We start from the raw sequence: 25,000 nt of genomic DNA, 5'->3' as shown, positions 1-25,000 counted from the left end.
GGCAATTTTAGTGCATTTGAAAACCGGAAATGAAGGCAAGAGGTGAAATACTCTCGCGATCATCGCTGTTCTACGTACGTACCGCGCTTGATCGACAAAATCAATTTCCGAGGGAGCTTACGATGCTAGCTCGAAGAGCAGACGAAGATCATATTTTAGCGACACTTTCTTCCGCGAATTCAGTCTGAGAGCGCAGTGATTTGAAGAAGGGAAGTGGTGTGTGTTCTGAGAAGTCTGTGTGATAAATACATGTGAGACATGCATGTCCAGCATGATAGTATCAAGCCAAGAACTTCGGGCCAGACTCTTGGTTATTACCCTATCTGACTACGATGAAAACGACACTCTAGCGAATTTTAAACGTGGTCTGCCACAGGCATCCCAAGTAAAACGGGAGCCATTGTCTTCATGCCAAATTTGGAAATTTCTCATCAATACAAAAGAATGCTTAAAACTAGATGGATAAACGGATTATTTTCCAAACGAAAAGAAAATTCAAGCGATTTTGTGTTCAGCATCGGTAGATTTTGAAGCAGAAATTATTTTCATGTCAGAATTATTCCAAAAAAGGGGATTTTTTAATGCTTAAAACTTCAAAAAAAAAATATCCGTAAACTATGATGTTCCCTTTTTACTGCGAAAACACTTCAGAATATCATTTAACACCAAAAAAGCAGTGACATAAACCGAGAACGGATTATTTTAAACCATATTCACTAGGAGGTGCGTTGATGTTTCGTGAATATACACGCATAAATTTCACATATGTTTGCTATCTTGTCAAGACCTTTCCGGACTTTAATTTCGTCAGTTACTGTGTCAATAGCCTGAATGTACCCCTATGTAAAATGAAGCTTGGAATATTATATAAGATAATCTGTCAATCATGAAAAAACACTTGGCATCTACTGACATTCTGCACAACATTAAGATTAATTTCGCTAGCGCGTTGAACACACTTTCTTGGCGCCGAAGCTTAATGCAATATTCAGTTAAAAATTGATTCACGAGCGCTCGGTGGCTATGAGCAGGCAATAACCAATTTAATGTCTCGCAAGCGCCAATGGAATATTTTTAAAATGAAATTTTGATACCTTCTGAAAGCTTACATACTTGGAAATTTCGCAAATAAGTTTCCTTCACACGTTTTTTTTTTTACCTTGGCAACACTTAGGCGATCGTTATAAGAGGCAATTAGAACTCTAGAAGCGAAGTCTTCAAGCTAAATAACTTGACTTCAGTAAATACCTCTTCGTTTCTACTGGTTAGGAGAACAAGTTAATTGCCGCGTCTTTCACTTCTCGTCTCACTTCTTTTATCTTCCAACAGTACAGAATTGGGTTTAACGTTGAGTTGCAAAACATTAAAGTCACTGTGGCATGAAGTGAAAGAAAAAAGGCTGATGACTGTCTTGTTTGAATTTCTCGATAAGCAAACGGAGCGACAACCACGTAAGGAAAGTAACAAAATAGTAATGCCAATTGCAACCACATTGCAATCGACACGGTCTTTTTGTATCTTGTAATATTCATCGGGATTGTTTGATTCGCTTGTTCCTGAGCGCTGTCTCGAATATGAGTTTGAGGATGACGCAGCCTTAGGAAAATCCTGGTGTAACAGTAGATGGAAATTATGAGACAAAGTACTATACTAGTAATTAGCAAAAGTTCCCAGGCTTCGTGACTGCAAAACCCAACTCCGACGCTGCCAAAACTTGGAAAAAGCCAAAAGATGATGACAGCAACATATGCTCGCCTCAGTGTTACGACTTGTCTGTATCTGAGACCCAATAACAAAGCCAAAAGTCTGTCCAGGCTTATGGCGATTATTGTCCACAAGCATGCTGTTAACGAAATGGTCGCTCCTATGACATGAGCAAAATAGAAGTGACGACAAATCTGCCACCATTCTTGTACGATGGAGATCCAGTAAATAACGATAGTTATTTCTACGATGCCAACACAGAGATCGCTTGCCACCAAATTTCGAAGCAAGACTTTGGAAGGCGGATGAATTGATGTTACCTTGGGAAGGGCAATTAGGATAAGCGTATTTCCCGCAATTGTAGTAAAGGCAATAACAATGTTGATGACTGAAAAACATATCAGTTGCTTATGTAAGCCTTTGGTTAATTCTTCCAAGCAGAATACGCTAGCGTTGAATGTTAAAAGAGTCATTATTATCAAACCACTCACACCCTCTTTGCAAGAAACTTTAAGATTCGTTAGGATGGCAATTATTTAGCTTTCGTCCCACACGTTATCTAACAACGGTTAGTAACGTCTGCGAAGTAGCGCCTCGATCCTTATTCTGGCCCCCCAACGGACTCAACGAACAAGCGGACGTGCGTTTCAAATTTCCCTGTAACCTGATTGGCTATTACCAGTCTTGTCGAACAATTGTTTTTCTTGACAGACCAATCACGGCGCGTACTCAAACCCGGGAACGCTGCTGGGGGCCCAGAACAAGGACTTCGGCACTGGTTCGCAGACGGACTTAACCAGAGGTTTGGTTTCGTCTGTGGCTCAGCCTAGCAATTAATTTTTTGGGCTTGTTATTTTTCTTTTGGGTAAATAAAGCAGGGAGAGAAAATTTTACCCTCGCGTTATTGTTCAGAAGAGATAAAAACAGATATTCAGGAAGCTTGATAAAGAGAACTGACATTGTCAGGAAGTGCGAACTGTCCGATCTCAATAAATGTTGTCGGGAACTCCAAAGCAGAGATGAGTGGAACACAGGTAGGGGCAGCTGTTAAAAGGAGTGATCAGTAGCAGCTCTCATAACGTCTAATGTGATTGGCGCTAGTTCCTGACCAAAAACAAAAGACTAAACAAACAATAGCAGGTTATGAGAGCTGCTACACTACTGCGCATGCGTGGTTAAAAGACATTTCTAGCCTGTCAAGTTTACAGAAAGATATACAAAAGCAACGGTACCTCAATGTTTTCCGTAAGAGCTTTAATCTTTTAATAGAAGCGCAGTCGATCAGACAAGAAAAAAAAACTAAAATTAGGATCAGTTCTTAAAACAAAACGAACTCATAACTAACCCTCAAATTGGTTTTATTTTCCTGCCAATTTTTATAATACAGCACATGCATATGATAAGGGGATGCATTGCTGTATCTTTCGTGTTCGACCAAAGTATTAGGTGCCAGGGTTATTTTCCTAATAAATGTAAACAAACAAAAGTTACTCTGGCTTCATATATTGGAAATTCGTTATCTTAGGAAGAACCAAGGTTTAAAAGATGATCAATCTGAAAGATACCGCAGAGCTTGAGAGACTGCTCAGGCGACACGTTTGTTTCTTAGGACTTGTCCCCAGAAAATTTTTAGTCTTTTTAAAAAAAGAAATATTTGAGAATGCTCATCTTCGAAACCTGCCCTTGTCTTGCAGAACAGGTTTCAAATATATACAGTCCCAAGAATGCAAATTCTGCGAGCGCATGCATTATTTATCAGGCCGGGAAAGCAAACTGATGTTCGGAGAAGTTTATTCAGTGAACTAACATTAAATTGATGTACCAAAACGGTCCGCACGTCGACTCTGTGCGCGACAGTTGAATATGAAGCAGCTGTTCAAGGCAAAAAGGGAGAACTTTCAACTCTCTCAGTGACAAATTGAGAGGAACATAAATAAAATATCTTTTTTCCGAAAAAATACTCCCTCTTTTATAAATGTGTCATTCAACCAGAAAAGAAAATCAAAGAAACGAAATGAAAAATTGGCCGGAAAAAAGTTCTTGAAAACAAGAGGACGTCTTGACACATTAATGAACTTTTTAATAAAAAAGGTGTGTTTATTTAACAATACTTTCATAACATGTCCTAATCTATGTCGTAAATACTCTTTTTCTTAGGCTATCTCAGTTTTATTAGAAATAACAAACAAACAGCGATGAAAAACATCAGATACAAACGCATCATTTGAAATTATCTTTTAATTGATGTTTTATATGCTTCTGCATACATCTTCAGAAGTGACAGTTAATACAAATTGGAGTTTAAATATAGAGTCAATAAATTATTAAATATTAACTATTAAGTGGCAATAGAGGAGACAAAAAAAAATTAATAAAGGCACAGCTTTTCACTGCTGACATATTCATTAGCCATGGTGGACTAAGGAGAAGCTCCGGGAGAAAAAGGAAGACTTAAACGGATCGTAAAGAATACCTGAAGGAGTGGAATACAGGGGCACCCAACGAATCTGTTCCTCACATTATCTGTTCCCCAGAGGAATCTTGCTGGCTGGCAAAAATACAGGTGTTTCGATGAGCTGGCTGGGAAATTTTGTTATTGATAGAGGTTTTGCCTGGGAATTACTGACTTTTTCTAGCATTTCAACCCGAGCTGGCTGTAGAAACTCTGAAGACTGAGGACGACTAAAAAAAAAAAAAAAAGAACCCCTTCCCTCTCCCAGAGAGTAGTCAGAAACATACGACGGCTGGTCAGAGTGATTGCGCTTGCGGAAAAAACCTGTTTTGTCCCGGTTTTGTCGCTTTTGTTCGGTCGTTTTGGATCGAGGGATTTGAAAGCGCGCGGAATTCCTGGCTGGGAAATAAATTTGGTCAGCTGGCTGGGAAACCAACCAATTTTATCTAGCTGGCTGGGAAATTTCTTGTGCGTCTTGCTGGGAAAAAGGAACAGATAATGTTTTCCCAGCAACACTGAAAAACACCTGAAAATGCCTTAATAACATTTATTTTCATTAACTGGGGTATAATAATACATTTTACAACAAATTAGTCGTTGGGTGCCCCTGGAATAACACGCACAATCGTATTTATCTGAAGCAAAGAATTTTTCACGCCTGGCTGCAAGCTAAATTGGATGCTGGCTACGAAGCGTGCAGCGACAGTAATTTCGCTTTCTAATGAAAGCACTTCCGCATTTACAAAAGTTTATTGATCAGGAAAGTTCTTCCTGACAGGTAAATATTAAATTCTGAGCGCTATGTTTGACATAGAATTCATTAACTGCGAATATACGTGTCTCACGCGTGAATACAAAAATGGCGGATAGAATTTTCTGTGAGCGCGAGATCAAACAAACTCGATCATGCGCAACTCACGACAGTGCCCCTTTAAGTCTTTGAAACTGTTGATCAAAGATTTAAAGGCCCATTTTCACCCTAGACGCAACGAGCGCCCGGCATGATTTCGTGTATCACGAAATTACAAAAATTCGAAAACTCTCAGAAAGCCTTTCAGAATCTTCGTCAAAAGCCATCCGTATATAAATCTTTTAGGTCCTGATTTGAATGGGTTCTCATATTACGTAGTTACTAAAAGATGTAACCAGCCAAACCACTCAAAAACACCCAAAACCAACGTGACAGTCACGCAACATCAAACAGACGGCCATGTACGCAAATATCACACAAACCGGTCGTATTAATGCACCTATCAATGGTTTGCCCCAGGGTAGGGGGGGGGTGGGGAGGGGGAACCCACGGGAATTAGACATCGTATGTAACAAAGTGTCCCCCAAATGCTGGTCTTTAAGTGAAGATTAACTGCTGCATATACCCAAAACTAACCTTTACCCTTACCTTATTGTTGAAAATAGGCAGCAAATGCTTAGACTTAAAGGGACACTTTGTGTTGGATGTCAAAATTGGGCGTGCATCTAATTAGGGTCAAACCTGGACATAAGTGATTTTGTATTGCTGTAACTTGACTATGTGAAACAATTCACAGGTATTTTAAGCAGTACAGAATGTGTGTTAAATTGCTAGCCAAAACTGAACCATATGCTAAATACCTAGAATATGCCTTCTTCATTTGGGAAATTCACAAACTTGGTAGGGACCATTTGCCAACAAGTACAATGATTACTCTCTGAAGGAGTCCTGCAATAAACTTGTTGTGAGTGCCTATCATTTCTTTAACTTACTAATTTTGCAAGGTCTGGGGTTCCCAGGGGTGGGAAATTATTTGGCTCATTATGGAGACCCAAGGGTGCGGAAATTGACATTTGAAACCCTGAAAATGTCAAATTGTCCGTTCCCCCCCCCCTCCCCCATCCTGGGGCAAACAATTGATAGGTGCCTAAGGTATATTGTGGATGGTTTTGGGACGTTTTGCCTGATTTTGTTGGTGGTTGTAGGTGGTTTTCGGTGGTTCCATGTTTTAGTAACTGCGTCTCATATTATCATTTTACCATTTTATCGTAGTATGTCACCTCTATATTTGTTTAAAATAGTTATATTTGAAGTTGAATAGTATCGAACAACATGACGAATTACAAGGAAGGATTACGCTTTTGCACACGTTGGCCGTGTGAAGCACTTATATTTGAACAGACTTAACTGATTTGAGTGTAATGTGAAGTGCTAAGTTCCTACCCCATATGAACCATGTGAGCGTTAGCCCCACCAACGGAAACGGACGAATTGCCGAGGCGAAGTTTGCTCGCCGCTGCAAATTTCCCTTTCGTAAACGGTCGATGCCATTTATAACGGTCTACTACACACTTCACTTCAAAGAAAGTTAAAAGAAAGAAACTAAGAAGAAATATTAACAAAAATTAAGACAAAAAAAGAAAAAAAAAACATTTATAAAAGAAAAGCTCATATGACCAGCGAGACACAACTCCCAGTATTTACTAACCGCAATCTTTTGAGTTCTTAGACTTAATGAGTGTAAGTCAGGTCTAAAAAATGGCATCGACCGTTTCAAATGGCAACGACCGTTCTGAGAAATGGCAACGACCGTTTCAAATGGCAACGACCGTTTACGAAAGGGAAATTTGCCTCGCCGCTCCACAAAGAAAGCAACATCTGCCACTCTTTTGAGCACAAGCATCTTTACAAGAGCATTTTACTCCTGCGTCCCAGGTATTCTAAGAAATCGAAACTGACAAAGTAAAAGTAAGTTTAAATAAAATAAGGCATGCGTTTCAGCACTGAAAATATGTCGCCTAGCTCACTGGCTTCAGAATTGTTCTATTCCTCTCGCTGAATAGCCGAACCGTAAAGATTCCACTCCGGTGATTCTCCAGTGTCTAAATCAGTCAACTCCATAAAAATTAATGGTAATTTTAGCGGCTTCACTTATTAGAATCACCCAGTAAACCACGCGATGATCAGGCTAATGGCGAAGCTTCTTCTTTTCAACAGCGCGAAACTGGCGCGACAAAAAGAGTTAACCGATCGGAATACGCTATTCGAGATTCAAAACGATAAAAAACGATTGCATTGCGTCTAGGCTGAAAATGGGCCGTTAAAGCCGACCTTAAGGCAGCGTTTACACGAACGCGGTTTCACATCGACACGGTTTCATGACTTCGAAACCGCGTCAAAATCGATGCGGTTTGGAAGTGTTTACACGGAACCGTTTTCGCCAGAAAATCCAAGTCGTGATGGTATAAGCGAGCGCTGCACTACGTGCTAAATTCACTATTTTGAATTGAACAATGCAAATTTCGCGCCAAAATAGTAACCGTATTCAAATCGATGTGGTTTCGCTGTTTACACGACAGATGAAACCGCATCGTTTTGAAAACGCTCCACTTTTGGCACGGTTTCAAATCGACAAGGTTTCGATAACAGTCTCGATCGGTGTCGTGTAAACAGAAGGTATAACCGCATCGAAATCGATGCGGTTACAAATGAAACCGCGTTCGTGTAAACGCTGCCTAAATGAATGTGTCAGCGTCGGAAAGCTGTGCCTTTATTAGTTTTTGTCACCTCTTTTTTAATAAGTTAGTGATCCTGTATATTTAAACTCCAATTTTGTATTAACCGTCACTTCTGAAGATGTATGCAGAAGCATACGAAACATAAAGAAAAAAGATAATTTTAAATGATGCGTTATATCTGATGTTTGTCATCGCTGTTTGCGTGTTATTTCTGATGTCGTAATATATAAGAGGCCATGATGGAGACTTTTGGATTGTTCAATGTTGTAACAGCCCGCATGGAAACATACGTAAAATAAAACTTGACATATTGCGACAGAAAATACAGTGAGTATTCATTAAAAATTAAACTTCGTACCGATATATGAACGATATATGAACGATATATGAAAGCCCGTTTAAGGAGGCTTCCTAGATTTTTAGGGCCCCGCGCAAGCTGGGCACTAGTATGGCGCGTAATGCCTAATTAAATCACGCATGCTTTTCTGATTTTTGCGACGTCTGCGTGACCAAATCTGTAAAATTAACTGCTAATTTTGTCGCGTTCCCTTCGGTAATATAAGTTTTTAATTGGCTGAGTTTTAACCACCTGAAAATCTGTCCGAGCTAATCGAATACATTTGGGATAACCGTATAACATATTTTTTTAATTAATTATGTCTTAGCCATGTCATAAGCTAAGCCACCTTTTGCCAGACCTAAATAAACTACACTATTGTCTCCGTAAGCAGCGGCAGTTTAAGCGCCCTGTCATCCCTAAAAAACGCTACATGGACACTTTTGTCCCCTCAATGTCAATTGGATGAGTACGTGAAGCCAATAGTTTTATAATTTTTAGATACAGCCTACAAATAGTTATATAGTTTTTTCTTAAATTCATACTTATATTGAAAATAATCATGCAACTCAGCCTTTCAGCTGCTAGATGATATTTTTACGAAACCTATCTATCTATCTATCTCAATCTATCTATCTATCTATCTCAATCTATCTTTCTATCTATCTATCTATCTCAATCTATCTATCTATCTCTCTATCTATCTACTTTATCTATCTAAAACCGTCACAACGACCTTGACTTTTTACCATTTCAAAATGTCTGGCAATATCGTTTCCATAATGTGGCAAAGAATAAAAAAAGTTGACTGAAGGAAAGCACAAACATTAAGAAATTTAGGCCAAAAATAGGAATATATCTGCCTGTCATAAGATGTGATGTTGCCATGGTAACGGCCTAATCCAAAAATTGACACGCAAAAAATAAGCCTTATTATATATCGGTACCCATACTGGTAAGTCTCAACAAGGAAAACGTTGAGAGAAATTAATTAGGCTTCCTTTTGTAACTCGTGGGAATACTCTAGGGAGCCACCTGTGACTGAACACAGGTTTATAGACGCTAAAGACCGTTCCATTCCTTCGCTACCGCCGGATGAGCGTGTCAGGTCTTCTCTATAGCTATGTTCCTCTTAATATCTTACATCCTTAGTTAGTTGTTAGTTTAGGGAATCACATGACTTCGTGCGCAATTTGGAATAAATAAGCAAGAGTAATTTTTTTCAAAGACGAACAAAATTCGAGCGAGTGCTTATTTTATTCCAAATCGCACGGGAAAAATCATGCGAATACTTACTAATAACTTACATGAATAATATTCGAGCTGAGATTATGGTAATAGAAGAAACGCACTTGTATTACGCGTAATAAATCACGCAAAAATTGCGCCATCCGGGGCTTGCATTTGATTGACCATCTGAGACCAATGGGAAAGCGTGGTTTGTTATCTATGAATTACCTCTTTTCTGTATTGTGTTACCTTGAAACTGCATTTCTCTTACCCAATCAGAATGAAGACGTTTTCCATGTACAAGATTTCGGGGTTTAAAAAAAATGTTTTTCGCTGAACTGAATATGAGTCAGCGATAAGTATCATTCTCTTATCCACCGAGAACCTATAAAACACTTGACTCTCGCTAACAAGAAAAAATGACACATATCTTGAATTTTAATCAGCGTCCTGTTTATATCTGTGCTTTTGTATAAAATTTTTCTCTCAATTCCCCTGAAGAAGGTCCGTGATTGTGACCGAAACGTCGGGAACATTTTTATGGAAAATATTTCTGAAACGCTTTTAACCACCAGTGTAACTTTACAAATATATTTTTTAAATTTTTCATTAACTTTCTAATAAAATTGCATTTCTGATACTTGGAAATTTTGCTTCCAGACACGAAAGTTTTCAGCTTAGCAAAATCATACCATCACCACTGATCAACAGCTTATTTGTGCCTAAGGTAAGTGAGGATTTAGGTTTTACAAAGTTTAAGCCTGCTTTAAACAGAAAGTCGGGCAGCTGAGTCGCCGTGCCTAATAAAGTAGAGAAATATTGCATTTGTTAATATAAATGAAAGACTACATCAATAGGCACACTTCATATAAATGAAATACTAGGTATAATTAGATAGATAAATGAATAAGAAATAATTAAAGGAAGGAAGTTATAAACTGAAAAGAAATAAATATATAAAATAATTGATATATAATTATGAGTTGATGACGGAGAATATATGAAGGGGTCAATCACATCCAAGAAACACAATATCAAAGGTTTAGTATTTAATGATACCAGCAGTCAGTTTCTCTTCGTTTCCCGCTTCGTTTCTAGTCGTTTAATTTGTCCGTGTGGAAAACGATAATTGCTTCAATGTGTCCTTAACGGCTATTCTTACTTCTTTGATCTTCCAACAGTACATAACCGGGTTTAAAATTGAGTTCAAACACATTAAAGTTATTGTAGAATACAATGCAAGAAAATGGGCTGATGACTGTCTTGTCTGAATTTCGTGAAACCCCAACGGTGCGACAACCACGTACGGAAAATAACAACTTACTAGAGCCAACTGCAACCACATTGCAATCGTCACTGTCTTTTTGTATCGTGTAATATTCGTTGGGAGTGTCTGATTCGCTTGTTCCTGGGCAATGTCTTGAACATGAGTTTGATGATGACGCAGCCTAAGGAAAATCCTGGTATAACAGTAGATGGATGTCATCAGACAAAGAAGTGTACCCGTAGCTATGAAAATTTCCCATCCATTGTGGCTGTAAAAGCCAACTGCAGCACTCTCGAAACCGTGAAAAACCCAACAGGCAATAGCAACCACATATACTCGCCTTAGGGTCACAACTTGTCTGTACCTGAGCCCCAACAACAAAGCTAGAAGTCTGTCCACGCTTATGGCAGTTATTGTCCACAGTGATGCTGGGAATGAAATGCTCCCTCCTACAGCATGAGCGAAATAAAAATAACGACACATCTGCCAACACTCTTGCATCATGGAAATCCAGTAAATAACGGTAGTTATTTCTACGATGCCAACGCAGAGATCGCTTGCCACCAAACTTCGAAGCAAGACTTTGGAAGGTGGATGAAGCGAGTTCTCTTTGCTGAGGGCCATCAGGATAAGAGTGTTTGCCGCTATTGTTGCAACGCCAAGAACGATGTTGAAAACTGAAAGACATATCAGTTGGTTATGTAAACCTCTAGCTAATTCTTCCACGCAGTATACGCTAGCATTAAATGCTGCCATCTTCTGGAGTCACTCTTATCAGGCCAGCTTTGTATTTCAAGAATCCTTTGAAGTTTCTCAGGCTTTCAATTTCTTGAGCGTATTATCTCTCTTTTGGGTAAATATAGCTATAATAATAAAGTTTGCCATTCAGAGAGATAGATACAGACACTAGTACTCCTGCAGTCAGATGCTGTAGCTGTAGCATTGTTTGACATTCGGTCTTATAAGGTAAAATTAGATGAAGGCAGCTGTTTATAGACACGGAATTAATTTTATTTGTTTGCCAAGTGGGTAAGAGGCATACAATCACCTTTAAACGACTGACTTTCTTAGAAATCTACGTCTTTTATATCGATCACAGATAACTATAGAAGAGAAATTGACTGGAAAATATACCGAAACCATAACCTTCCTGCCAAATTTGACAAATTTAGGAAATTTATGATCAAGAAAAATGTCCGGTTTCTTAAGTGAAAGTTTTGAAACCTAAGGATATATATGATATATTGGACGTCAGTTTTATTTGCGATACAGGCACTTAAGAGAAACTGAAACGATCATGAGTTGAAATTTGGTCGATTTTGGAACACACTCAGTCACTGACAGTAATTCTAGAATGAGGATTATCTATAATACTAGAAATGCCCAAAGAGTATATCCGCGGGAAAAACAATTTCCTTTCTACTGGGATACACTTCATTATTGAATTTTTTTTAACGACAACTGAAGTAAATTGTGCGCAATATGATGCAAACAAACTCTTCCAGACAAACTGAAAATAACCGCAATCGGCCATCGTTCATATAGGTGTAGACCTTTCTGCAGTCAAATTTAATGAATAAACGTGCATGATGAAGGAAAAGAGAACGCCCTTAATGACTATGCACTTTTATGAGGCAATTAGTTGAATTTGAGCAGCTGTCCAGCAAAAATTCAGTCACAAAATACTCCCCTATCAACAGTAAAAAACAACAGATGCACGCTAACTGTCATCGAAGGAAATTTCTATAACGATACTTATTGGTATTAACAACAACAAGTTTTATTTGTGCTCTTGATGAGTTTGAAGTAGTTTTCGAGGAAGGGGTTTGTGTACGTTCCGTTTACATTTTTTTCCTCTCGTCGCCGCGCCATGGAAGGACGCACGTCACAATAGCGCCGTTTACATAAGAGAGAAAATAAGCTGCGGCTTACTCTAGCCGCGGCGTACATAATACGCGAAAGGAACTATTTATACGAGTATAAACTCCCAGGTCAGGATAAGCCGTGGCTTGAGAAAGCCGTGAACGTAGATTTTGTACCATGCATTTATACGGGGTGTTCGCGTCTTATGTAAGCCGTGGCTTATTTTCTCTCGTATAAACGGCCCTATTGAGTACATATAAGCCACAAAAAAGGGAATTGAAGGTTCATGCAGGCTTGCCAATATAGAGCACACAGCCACTTAACAATAGCAGGTACAAGCCGCGCTAAGTTGCTTAATCCTCTTTAATTTTTAACACACAATATTCCGATGCCTCACGATCGCGACAATTTCGCAGAACATCTTTGGGACATCATTGTCGAGTATTTCGACGTTCAAGCCTGAATTTTTTGGGTTTCCTTTTGCTTCTGCTTAAAAGCGTTCAAGGTTTTTAATCCTTTTATTACATACCATATTGGTAAATATCCGATACCTCACGATTGTGAATTCGTAATCGCGATAAATTTGGATTATCGCCTTATACTATTACCGAAGTTTCTTCTCTTTGTTTTGCAAAACACCTTTGAAGAAACTTGTTAAACTCAGAGAAATATCTAATTTTAAGCCTTTTAGCCTTGATAACGATCCAGTTATTAGCCATCAAAAACTCAGTGATAAATTGTTGGGTGGCAAAAAAGCGCTAATCATCCCCGATACACTCTTTGTAAAATTTCGACTTTTCTAAGAAACATTAATTGCTCAGAGATTATCCGGTATATCAGAGTTTCAGCACTGCAGTTTCAATATTCAGTAAATTCAGTATTCTCGGCTGACTGACCAGAAAACGTTAACCTTAAGCTTATGCTAATGAGTCAAAAAAAATTGTAAATTAACATTCCCCTAGGGGTACGAGTCTCCTATAGTTCAGTGGTCAGAATTAGTAATCGGATGGTCGTATGTTCGACTCTTGCAAAGGATCACTCGGATTTTTTCCGAGTGTCCCCGAGTCGCCCGGCCACTCGGGGATACTCGCTTTGAAGAAGAGGCAAACATGAACTCGTAAATGGCCTATTAACAGCCGAAAGAATACCGAGGCTTTGTGATATTCATTCCTGCCCCCTCACATAAGAGGGTGAAAACTCTCGCTCAGTTGAGATGTTGCCACATATCTGAAACTACGTACTTTTCAAAAAATGAGCTGAAATCAAACAAATGTCTTTATATACTTCAGCCCAAAAGTTTGCCGTTTATCATAAATCCGATGCTAACTCTCTCTAATATGTGACATAAATGGCTTGTCGATTCTAGTCTGACCGCCGCAGTTCTGTTCTATTATAATTACAGGGTTAATATCAGTGTAGGAGACCGTCTGGGTGACGCCATTTGCTAGGGATACCACCTTAGAGCAAACTCAAATTTTATCTAGGGCATGTTTGCGAAGATAAATTTCTGTAATTTGTATTAATATAATTTTCAGCGGTGAATATAAGAATTGTGTTATATTCACCGCCCTACCCGGTGAATATAATATTTTTGGAGGCGCGCCTGCTAAACCAATCAAGCACTTTTCGTGCCTTTTTATCTTTTTTTAGCCCGTTGTTTTGCACTTTCTTGATATTCACCGCTGAAAATTACACTAAAACAATTATTCGCCTCAGGCTCAGTAAATATTGGGGAATATTTACCTCGACTACGTCTCGGTAAATATTCACCAATATTCACTTCGTCTTCGGCGAGTAATTGTTAAATATAAACGCCAGCTTGTCGATTCCCGTCTGACCTCCGTTGTTCTGTCCGATTGAACAGGTTAATATCACTATGGGACGTCGTCTGGGTGACGCCGTTTGCTTGGGATACCACCTTGGATCAAATTGTATCCCGGAGCATGTTTGCGAGACTAAATCTCTCTAATATGTAATATAAACGCCGGCTTGTCGATTCCCGTCTGATCTCCGTTGTTAGGGAGCTTAAGCAACGACAACGGCGACGGCAAAGAGAACGTCACAATTTTTTTTATTGGGCAACAACAATAGCTTTGCACGCTCTGCACGTGCGTTTTTCACTTTTGTCCATTTATTTGCCGTCATCAGCAAAACAACAACGTGAAATAGCCAAATTTGAGGTTTTAAGGAGGACGTCAGCACTTGAAGATAGTTCAATTGAGTCCCCTAAATTAATAAGCGCCGTTCCGACCAGTATCATTCTTGGGGAACTACCACACCCTTGCAAATTGTCATATTAAAAAAGTCGAAATAGTCACGAAGCGATTAAAATAACGCGAACTTATATTTTGAGATGACGTTCTCGTTGCCGTCGCCGCTGTCGTTGCGTAAGCTCCCTGTTCTATCTTATTGGATGGGGTTAATTTCCGCGTAGGAGACCGTCTGGGTGAAGACATTAGGGAATTTAAGATCTACAACGGCGACGGTCGACGAAAACGTCACCCGATCAGCCGGGGAAAATCCTAATGCACTTTTTAAGATCGCACAGTTACTGAGCAAGAAAAGGATTTGAAATCTAGGAAAAAGTTGTCGCGGGTGGCCGAGCAAAACGTTGTCTCTCGGAGCTGGGTTATAAGGTGAGCTACAGCCTCAGATAAAATTTTTGAAACATTTTGCAATACCTTGCTCTCCCACAATGTTGTTTTGGCAAATGGGCTCAGAAACTCGCGTTCAAACAACATTGAGAGGGGAGAGTAAGTCGCGAAACCTTCAGATCTGTATAGTCGTATACTGCTCTAAGGAATTTTGTCACAGACTGCAGGTAGCCCTCCATGGGCGCTTGGATTATCTCATCTATCTTGTAAAGACGTCGCAGTACGAAAACTGAAATGCGAGTTTGAATGTCGTTGTCATAAAAAATAGCAAAAGGAATGTCGTTCATTTTCGTTTCGATTTTGCCGCTTTTAGGGCACACCTATCATTGCCGTAGCAACTTAATTGGAACTTTACAGATTGCAATTAACAATTTAATTGTGATCCGATTGTCCATTCGAAATCGAGTAGTGATTTTAAAACTTAACTGCTAAGTCTCCTGATCCACATTATCCAAATCATGATTTGCGCTAATTCTACCTTAAGACCATCTCGAAATATGTTGCCTTTGGTGTGTTGTCAATTCCTGTCTGTGAGCTGAATGGTCAGCTGTTAGACAAATCAGCTCATATACAGATTGTTGGCCAATCAGCTCACAGACCAGAGTTATACACACGATCAACTGACGGGCTGTCAAAACGTCAGTGACCAATAACAGTCCTCAAGACGACACTAACGTGGACCATCCAATAGGATCGCCGTATTGCCGTATTCGCTATCCATGGCCTGACTTTTTTAGGGACTGAAGCAAATTTGACATTAACTAATTAAAAAGCAAATTACACTTGTAAACATAAGCGATGGCCTTACTCCTGCCTTTCGGTTATGAGAGATTAGGTCATATGAGACAGTAGTCCCTCACAGATTTTTAAACTAATTGTCTCTAATTAATAGAGAAAAGGTTCCTAACGATTTTAATGTAGTGGTGTCAAGGAAATCTAAAAAGGAAAATAGTTTACTTCCGATCGCAGTCCGTGGCTTAAAAACTCAGATGCGATTATCATGGGCTGGTGTTCGAAACGTCAGCTTTTGTTTCATTCTTGGTCAGTTTTCTTTCCTCAGGTAGTTAGGGAAAAGAAGAACAAAGGAAGACTTCCTTCAATTAAATGTGTAAAAACAATTAAGAAAAACTGAAAAATGGAGTCAGTTATTTTTCATAAATCAGTGAATTTAATTGGTTGGGAAAAACCTGATAGTCAATTTTTTAAACTTCAAGCTAAATCATTCTTGCTGGAATACGAGCACGTGTAAAAAGAACTTACAAATTCACTGAGACAATGTTAATTTCCCTGTTATACTCTGTTATTATTCCTGCCTTTTCCACTAAAGAGTTCTTTAATCCCACTCGAGACTTCAACTCAGGCTGAGTCGACATTTCCTGTTTAGTTCAGTACGCCATAAAGTCCTCACCGTTCTCGCTTTCGAGATGAATACTTTCCTTGTGCACGTAGTTTTGCTTCAAATTCAGGCAGTCGCAAGGCTTGTAACACAAGATTCCTTCGAGGAGCTTTCTTCCGCTAGACACCATGTTTCTATCGGCTAGAAAATGGACCACAATCACCAAGGTGTTGTCAGGGGAAAGCACCTCGGCGGCAAATTTTACATGCTCCAGGACATGAACTTGAAAGAGAAGGTGGTGCCTGGCATAAACATTGCATTCCCAGTGAAGTAATTCGTTCCTGCGAGACAATCGCCCGTGGCTAAACGACTTAAATGGCTCGTCTTCTTCTGTAACATCAACGAGCACCTTGTCGCCTTCTTTCAACATAACTCCCACGTTCGCGCGAGAGGCCTCGAGAACCATGCCGTCAGCGGTAAAGATCTCCTTCGGAAACAGCATCCCAGATATAATCTCATCTTCAAACTCTTCTTTGCTGCAAGACCTGACTTGTGGTCCAACCCGTTCTTGGACGTCGTTTAACTTCTTTAGGTTGAAAGTAGCTTGATTGATGTAATACGCTAGAGTATCTTGCTTGAAAAGCATTTGGTCAGAAAACAGTTCCTTCCGACGCGCGTACAGCTGTTTTGGCGCGTAGAAAAACTCTCGAGAAACATTTGGGTAGTTTTTGCGAATGAACTCCCTGTTAGCTTCGATCAACTGGATTTGAAGGTCGTCGCGACGAAAATCCGGGTGAATCATCTCGGCTTCACATACTGAACTTTTCCCTTCATTTACAATGGCGAATGTTCGGAATCCAACAACACGGTCTTTGATAACTGCAACGAAAGCAGACCGTTTTGGCTCTACTAACCAGTCGTTGAATCTGTTGGGAATGTAATCGTGATCAGCCTGGGCTCTGTCTTCGAAAGTGGCTCGCGAGAGCTTCACAACGGCGCTGAAGTCGTCTTCCGAGGCAGGGCGAATTTCCAAGTGTTGCATTTTGAATACCTTTCCTTGAAGAAGCAAAGAGATGCAAACGACAAAGTCCTTGAATTCACGCCAGATAGAAGTGATGATAACGATTTGAACTTTACATAAGTTTTTATAAGAAATTTGAGATTGTAGTTTATTGTGAAAGCACAATGCCTTCATGGTCCAATTGGCTGAAGGTCACTTACAACCTAATTAGTTGTCTTGTCAGGATGATATAAACGAGTTAACTTCTTGCAAATATTCGTCTGTTCGAGGAGATGCGAACTCGGGGCCAAGAGACAGCCACTGAAACACACATAACGCTAAATATTAGCATTACATCCGACATGACATAAAAGAAATCTGGAAACAGCTTCCGTAAGTGCTGCTCTACGATCCATCAAATCTGGGACTTGTTTCACGCGTACTTGAGCATTCGAGTAAACGTTTGGAAAATAAACGATTTACGTACAAAGAAAATTAAAACAAATTAAAAGATAAAAACAGTTCAAGTTTGTTATTATATCGTTTGAAAAGGCGTCTTTTGAATTATTTTCACGTCTGGTGAATGGTAATTTTCCTACTGTTAAACGCAAATGCTTTTTAGAAGTGCGTTTTAGATTAATGTGATACATAAATATTCAACCTCTTAGAGATAATAAAAACTTAGAAATCTCGAGCTCAGTTCAAATTAGCCATTCGCCATTTTCACATTCCCCGGAATACACTTTGTGTGCCGCCAAATTTTGCAAAAACCATTGGTTTCAAATGCTCTTGGGAATATGCGGTGTCCCAAGAGCATTTGAAAACAATGGTTTTTGCAAAATTTGGGGGGAAGAGAGGGGGGGGGGGGGGGGCAAACAAAGTGTAGTTTATTACTGAGTACTAATAAATGTAAAAGAAATGTAAAACAGTAGTCGAACAGTACAATTAATTGAAATTCTTAACCGTGATGATTTATGATTTGGTTTTCTTATTGCACGATAAAATGAAGAACTACTCAGAGTAGTTGCACTTAGTGTACCACAGAATTTTAAGAACAGGTTAATGAAAAAACATTTTTAGGCTCAGATGGCAAAAAAAAAAAAAAACAAACAACGTTCAGCTTCCGCCCCCAAATTAGACGTTCTTACTAAAAAAAAGTGTCCAGTGTAAATTCATTTGTCTCTCTGATTTGCATTTTCTCTCCTCTCATGCGCTTGACTAGGATATCGACCTTAGTGTTTCGTGTCATTTTGAATAATACTTCATGATATAAAATTTGGAGCCGTTCAAGGGCCAAGTTTGTCATATTTAGGGAACAGATTACTTGTGTTACTGTCTTTTGGGCAATGCGGTAGATATCGCGTAGGTTGTCGCGGCAATGTCGCGGTTGTCGCGGTTGTTGCGTCGGTACCGCGGCAATGCGGTAGATGTCGTGTGGGGTGCACGTTTCGTCAAATTGATTCTTGAATCACTGGAGTGCCTAAGACAGCAAGCGGAAGTAAGCTGCTTTCCTTTTTAACATATCTCGATACTACCTCATTTGTATTAGTACGTATCTATTCTTTGTTTGAGACGATTATCTATGAGAGACCACTGTCAGGACTTCGGAAATGTTCACTTCCGGTTTCCGTTCGTGCGCGCTTGGCTCAAAAATGGCCGTAGAAGTTCCCGTCCTACTTTTTGAATCAGGACGAGACAGAGATATTGAAATGTAAACATACAATATCTACAGTCAAAGCCAGAATTTGTTTTACTTTTTTAGCTCTTCTCGTTCGTATTCGTGAAAGTGCAGTGCTGATTAAAATCAGCCAGCTATGAAAATTCCATTTTCTTTGGCAGTTTTGGTTAGCAAATTTTCAACCTCAAAAAAATGATGTTTCCAATTAAATTTGTTTGAAATTTTTCAAATAAAGTATTTGTTTCCGAAAAAAAATGAATTTCAAAATCTCTTTGCCAGTTTTGTTTTCAAATTTCCCCGTCGACACCGTCTTGAATATTTGTAAAGCGATACCGTTTCCCCATTTGCCACAAAACAATGCTCCTTGTGTCAGAACAAAAGGGCAAACCTTAACACAAGACGAACATATTTTATTGCAAACATGATTTCGTCCACTTTTTAAGTTAATCTTTAGTTGGAGTGAAGGTTAATTCCCTTTAAAGCTTTGTCACCGAATATTTCGTCAGTTTTTGATAGCTAATATTTCGCAGGTTTAAGGCTTAAAATTGGGGAAGTAGCGCAGTTTTAAAGGTTGTTTTAACGTTTGAAGTCAATTTTTGTACACATAGCAAGACGGCTTCTAGAGTTTATTGGCCAAACTATAAATAATCGTCGCGAAAGATAAAGATTCTCAAACTCCATCCTCAGCTGTACGCACGTGACAGTTATTGAATGCGAAGAACTGGGTTTAGTCGGATCTCATTTGGCAGTTTGACTTCCTAGAAAGTGGAAGGAAGCATGGCGGATCCTTGCTCGTTTTCCAAACCGGATGAATGTTTATGTACGAATATTAGATGGTTGGTGGATGTTCTCTTTGATAAGCACATCCTGGACTGCCGGGCTGAGCTAGACTTTGAAGTGAAAGAAAATGGCGTCACGAAATTGGTGAGAGGGTTTCGCTAGTTTAACTTTCATTATATATGAACAAAACAGCTGGTCAATTGCTTTTTAGACGCATACCGCCATACGCATGTCTAATAAGCGCGAATAGAATAACTCCTCGTCAAATTTGATGAAATCTGAGCTGTTTCGATTTTTACCAAACGACCGGAAGTTGTTTCACTCTTACAACGACAAGGCATGCAGCCAGTTTCCATATATGGTATAATGAGCTGACAACCGAGAATGAATGAGCCAATCAGAACCCCAGAGACGTAGTGGTGGGCATAGCAGGTCCACATCCAAAACTTCAACATGCTCAAACAATAAGCATAACAATAGGAATAATGTGTTTTTTCTCAGGGATCTTCAATTGTCCTTTTTCAGGTCTTTGTTTTTAACACAACCCCCATTCCTATGGTTGGGTATCCAAACTACAAATCAAAAATCCATAGGTCCAACTCCAGTTTCCTAAATTTTTCTGAGTCATCATTGATAAATTAAACAATTTAACATTAACTCAGTGTTCCCAAAATATTAAATTTTGACCTTACAGGCTCTAGACACACGGGATATAAAAGTCAAGCAAGTGACAAATGATGCAGGGGAGATTCTAGAATACAGCTTGGGTGATGAGCACAAAGCTTTTGGCAGACCAATGAATATTAAATTGCCAAATGCCATGAAAAGGTGACTGACTATAATAGACCTCTTTCATAATCAGTGCTCGAAATTAGCGGTCGTCAGGTCCTCCCAGACAAGTTTACTGGGTGACTAGTTTTTGGTAAAATGCAAAGTTTGGTTGCCCGAAGAAAAAAAAAACAGACAACCCAACCAAAAACAGAAAATGTATTACATAAACAGTACCTGACTCACTCAACGGTTTCCTGTTGTCAATGTCTGGTAGTAGTGTGAAGTTAAAACAGTAATTAATTTGCCTCAGTTGAGCATTTTCCCATGTTTTGAATATCTGTGGCTTTTACAAAAAAATGTCAGATAGGAAAAAAGCCCATTTCCGAGTTGCTGCATGCCTCAGTTTCAAAGTGAGTCCTGGTGCACAACCATTCAGACAAATGGAAATGAGTTGCATATTCTTATGCAAATCAAAATTCATTTCCACTTCAATAGTTGAGCTCCAAGATTCACTTCGAAACCGAGACAAACATCAGAGTTAGGACAGTCTGCAAGCCAGCGAGCGTTGCAAGTAATGCAAGCCATGGCTGCGAGCCATGCAAGCCTTGACTGCGAATCATGTGAGCCAATTGGCTGTGCGTCTTGCAAGCCAACATGACGAATCATGCAAGTCAACATGCGAGTCACACAGTTATTGAAAAGCTAACCATTTTAAAATGGGTGCTTAGACTTAATAAATGTTTATCAGCACTGTTTGAAAGGGGTGCTTAGACTTAAATGCGAAATTTGCATGGCTTGCATCGCTCGCTGACTCACATTGCTGGCTGGCTCGCAGATTGTCTAGCCCCCAAACATCAACTCAGAAATGGCCCATTCACATGTAGCTGGCGATGGAGATCAAAGACTCCATAAACGTAAACCCTGCAGACTTCCCCAAAAAAAACACAGGTGCACACTTAGAACTATTAGATAATCAAGCTCCAATGCCATGTGATTGCGTCTCAACACGGTGTGCATTATATAATCGTAGGGGGTTTCCCAATGGCTATATTTATGGGTTTAGTTGCCTGGCTTTTGAAACGGGGACGACCTAGAATTTTTTTAATTTTGAGCACTGCATAATGGCGACCAAATACATGTAAAATATTCTTCTATTTTTATGCTAATAAGCCTTTTAACATTTATATGAGTTCTCATGTAAATGACAACAAATCTCAAGAGGGTCCAGAAATTTTGAGCTTGTGTGCTTTTGGGTCAGTGACATAATTCATTTCATAAAATATGTCATTTTGTCCTGGAACCAGGAACCAAGCATTTTGTTCCGGTTTCATGCAAATGGTTGAAAGAATTTCATACCAGTCTGAGTTTGTCCAAATCTCTACAGCCATTTACATGGAACTGGGACAAAATGCTTGGTGCCAGTACCATAATCAATTGAAAAAATGATAATTTAATTATTAACTTTTGTGTAATAATTATGTCGCTGACCTAAAAGCATACAAGCTTGAAATTTTTGGACCCGGTATGAGAATTTTACTTTAAGCTACAGCCAATGTTTTCCCAGTTTAAAATTGTAAATTTATTCCTGTATACCTGTACCATGCAACCGGCAATACATGTACTCCTTTTAATAATCAGTGATAATAATTTACCCCATTGACTCCTGGGGGTTCCCCATTGACAAGTAAAATCGTCTGGCATTAGACAGAGTAAAATACTAAGTATGGCCGGTTTAGGGCGGTTCAGGCCAGTTCAGGCGTCAAAGGCTGGGTTAAATGAAAGAAATGTGAATCATTCACCTTTTCACTGAGTTTGTACAAGCCACTTTGTTCTGGAAGGAGTTTCTGGATTGGGCCTCGCACAATGGTGAACTCAAAATTATCGCTTTCAATAAAAGAAATTATGTTTGGTATTATTAATAACGATTCTAAATTCTGTTTAGCCCTCAATCATTTAGTCATTATAGGAAAGTATTTCCTTTATGTAAAAGCTCTTAACAGTAAATTTTACATCTTTAATGAATTTGTTTCCCTAGCTTGTGATAATTTTAGGCTAGAAAAATATATTTCTTGTATGACTAGTTGCGAAAAAGAGTTCAGAACAAAATGGTCTGTTTTTTCGTCTCTTGTAAATACGGAATGAAACTCTGTTGTACTCAACTGATTGCGCTCTAAAAGTTTTATTGTATGAGGTTTCTTTTTTGTTAGTTGTAAATTGTAGTGTTTGTTAGTGTTGCAGATTGTCTTTTGTGAATGTTAACTGCACGTGTGTACGTTCAATAAAGTTGGAATTAAAAAAAAAAAGAAAAAATGAAAGAAATGTATCTAGTTTAACCCTTTGACGTCCAACCCAGCCTAAACCGGCCAGACTTAGTATTTTACCCTGTCTAACACCAGATGGTTTTACTCATCAATGGGGAGCCCCTGGGAGTCAATGGGTTAAGTGCAGGTTGTAGATGAAAGGGAGAAGTGATCCTCACAGTTATCTGAATTAAAGCAATAATGTTGTCTCTCAGCGGAAAAAATAAATTGAGGTGGATTTGATTGGATATTGGATTCCAATGACCTCTGCTATACCGTGCTGCATGCTCTACAAAGTGAGCTATGGAGCCACTCAGCCACTCAGGTCAATTTGTTGGGATCATGTGTCCCTGTGAAAGGACGCACTGAATGAAGTTAATGTATAAACTTGAACTGTCAGGGTTATAGATTGAAAGGGAGAGTAACCCTGCACTTATCGGATAATTTAACATTCCTGGGAGTGAGACGTACGCCAGGCGATTTTACTCGTCAACTGAGACCATCCTAGGGTGTTTCAGGTAACAATGAGTTAAGCAATAAATATTCTCTTTTAGTAAAATCCAACTAGTGGTCTATTATCAATGCTGCGTTCTGATTGGTTGAGCTACTAGTAGGCTATTTGTTATAGCCCACTAGTAGCGAAAAGCGCCGGCTTTGAAAACCAAAACAACAATTAAAGTCTAGCTTTAACTAGCGAAAGATGTTTTGGCTCAATATTTTTTTGACCAACTAGTTGGATTTTACTGAAACAATTATTCCTCTCGCCCTCATGGTCTCTGAGTCAATAGCCCATTCGGGCTTGAGGAATAATTGTTAAATAGACACCTGAAAAATTCAGGGGGCTTCAGTGGGATTCCAACCCATGATCTTTGCGATGTTGGTGAAGTGCTCTAGTACCAACTGAGTGAGTTTGTTGAGATAAGTGTCACAATCAGTTATAGCTTAATTCTCCCTTTCATTACTCCTTTTAATTGCATATCTTCAGAGACTCCAAGTTGCATATCAACATTAGTTACGAAACCTCCAAAACTGCTTCTGCTGCCCAGTGGCTCACTCCTGAACAGACTGCAGGGAAGAAACATCCTTACTTCTTTACTCAGTGCCAGGTGAAGGATTTTTCAAAATTTATTTTAATCCGGTTTTGAAAAGGTTGTTTGGTCTTTGAAATGGAAGTGATCGATAAAAACCCTTTGTTACGACTGCTGAGTGTGACTTGCAGTGTAAGTTTCCCATTTTTACTTACAGTATAAATGCTCCGGCCCTCATCATACATGTAAGAGTGCTGAAACAAATAAGTGTATAAAATTAAATAACAGTTGAGAGAATTGCGATCTATATGTGTATTTTGATATTTGCCTGTGATGGGTGACAGGGCTGAAAAACAATAATCATGAGAATTTGCACCCAATAGTCGTACAGTTTTATTTTGAGAATGTCCCTTAGAAACAAAAAAGAGATTGTTTACAAAAAGTCATTTTGTCATTTCAATGTGCCAAGTCACTTGGCCCTGTTTAAATGTTCATATACTTTCCAGAGAAATTATGTTATTGGATTATTATTATTATTATTATTATTATTATTATTATTATTAAACTTGTACATGTAATTCAGTCAATAAAACTCTTCAAGAACATTTACTCAAGTTTTCTTGCAAAGTAATTAAAATTAGGTTGCTGCTTTGCACAACCGGTTAGAGTTGGTTCATGACGGGAAAAGGGGCTGACACAAGGAAAGATGGTGAGATTTTAGATTTTCTGGAGTTAAAGGCACTCTCTGTTTGTGACAGAATTCATTTCTTTTAATAGGCCATTCATGCCCGTAGTTTGATACCATGTCAAGATACACCCTCTGTAAAGACACCTTATCAAGCAGAGGTAGGTATTAGGCCACAATTTGACGAAAGATGTAACTTTTCTTGGCCCTTTTAGTCCTCTCCCGCTCAATAATGAGTAAACCAAATAAAGCTCAATCTGAATGCCGAAAAAGACTGCGGGAAAGTGGTTCGCAAACCGATGAAGACTTATTACAAGAGGAAGATTCCAGCGGACATTGCTGCGAAGCTAAATTCGCAGAAGTTAACACCAAACTAGACAAGATCCTTCACTCATTGACTGAGCTAGAGGCACTCAAAGATAAAGT

The 25,000-nt window shown here is 39.0% G+C and overlaps 3 protein-coding genes across 4 annotated transcripts in view; 1 reads left to right on the top strand and 2 right to left on the bottom strand.

Annotated features, from left to right (window-relative positions):
• Nucleotides 1–1,265: 1,265 nt before the first annotated feature.
• LOC138055754 (melanocortin receptor 5-like) lies at nt 1,266–2,177 on the bottom strand. Its single transcript, XM_068901628.1, has one exon. The coding sequence runs from the start codon at nt 2,175–2,177 to the stop codon at nt 1,266–1,268; it is 912 nt and encodes a 303-aa protein (XP_068757729.1).
• A 13,967-nt stretch (nt 2,178–16,144) lies between these two features.
• On the bottom strand, nt 16,145–17,464 carry LOC138057379 (histidine N-acetyltransferase-like). Its single transcript, XM_068903409.1, has one exon. It carries the CDS (start codon nt 17,372–17,374, stop codon nt 16,382–16,384), a length of 993 nt encoding a protein of 330 aa, XP_068759510.1. The 5' UTR covers nt 17,375–17,464; the 3' UTR covers nt 16,145–16,381.
• A 2,278-nt stretch (nt 17,465–19,742) lies between these two features.
• The window catches only part of LOC138057377 (leukotriene A-4 hydrolase-like), a 32,016-nt gene continuing 26,758 nt past the window's right edge, over nt 19,743–25,000 (top strand). For both annotated transcript variants that reach the window (XM_068903408.1, XM_068903407.1), the window contains exons 1-4: nt 19,743–19,934; nt 20,485–20,618; nt 23,847–23,967; nt 24,667–24,735. In XM_068903408.1, coding sequence (XP_068759509.1) covers nt 19,788–19,934; nt 20,485–20,618; nt 23,847–23,967; nt 24,667–24,735 — 471 coding nt within the window. In that variant the 5' untranslated portion in view covers nt 19,743–19,787. The remainder of the gene's footprint in view (nt 19,935–20,484; nt 20,619–23,846; nt 23,968–24,666; nt 24,736–25,000) is intronic.

Source organism: Montipora capricornis, chromosome 7 (genome assembly GCF_036669925.1).
Source record: "Montipora capricornis isolate CH-2021 chromosome 7, ASM3666992v2, whole genome shotgun sequence".
Taxonomy (NCBI): Eukaryota; Metazoa; Cnidaria; class Anthozoa; order Scleractinia; family Acroporidae; genus Montipora; species Montipora capricornis.
The sequence above is the reverse complement of the archived record's forward strand: the minus strand, read 5'-3'. Positions and strand labels throughout refer to the sequence as shown.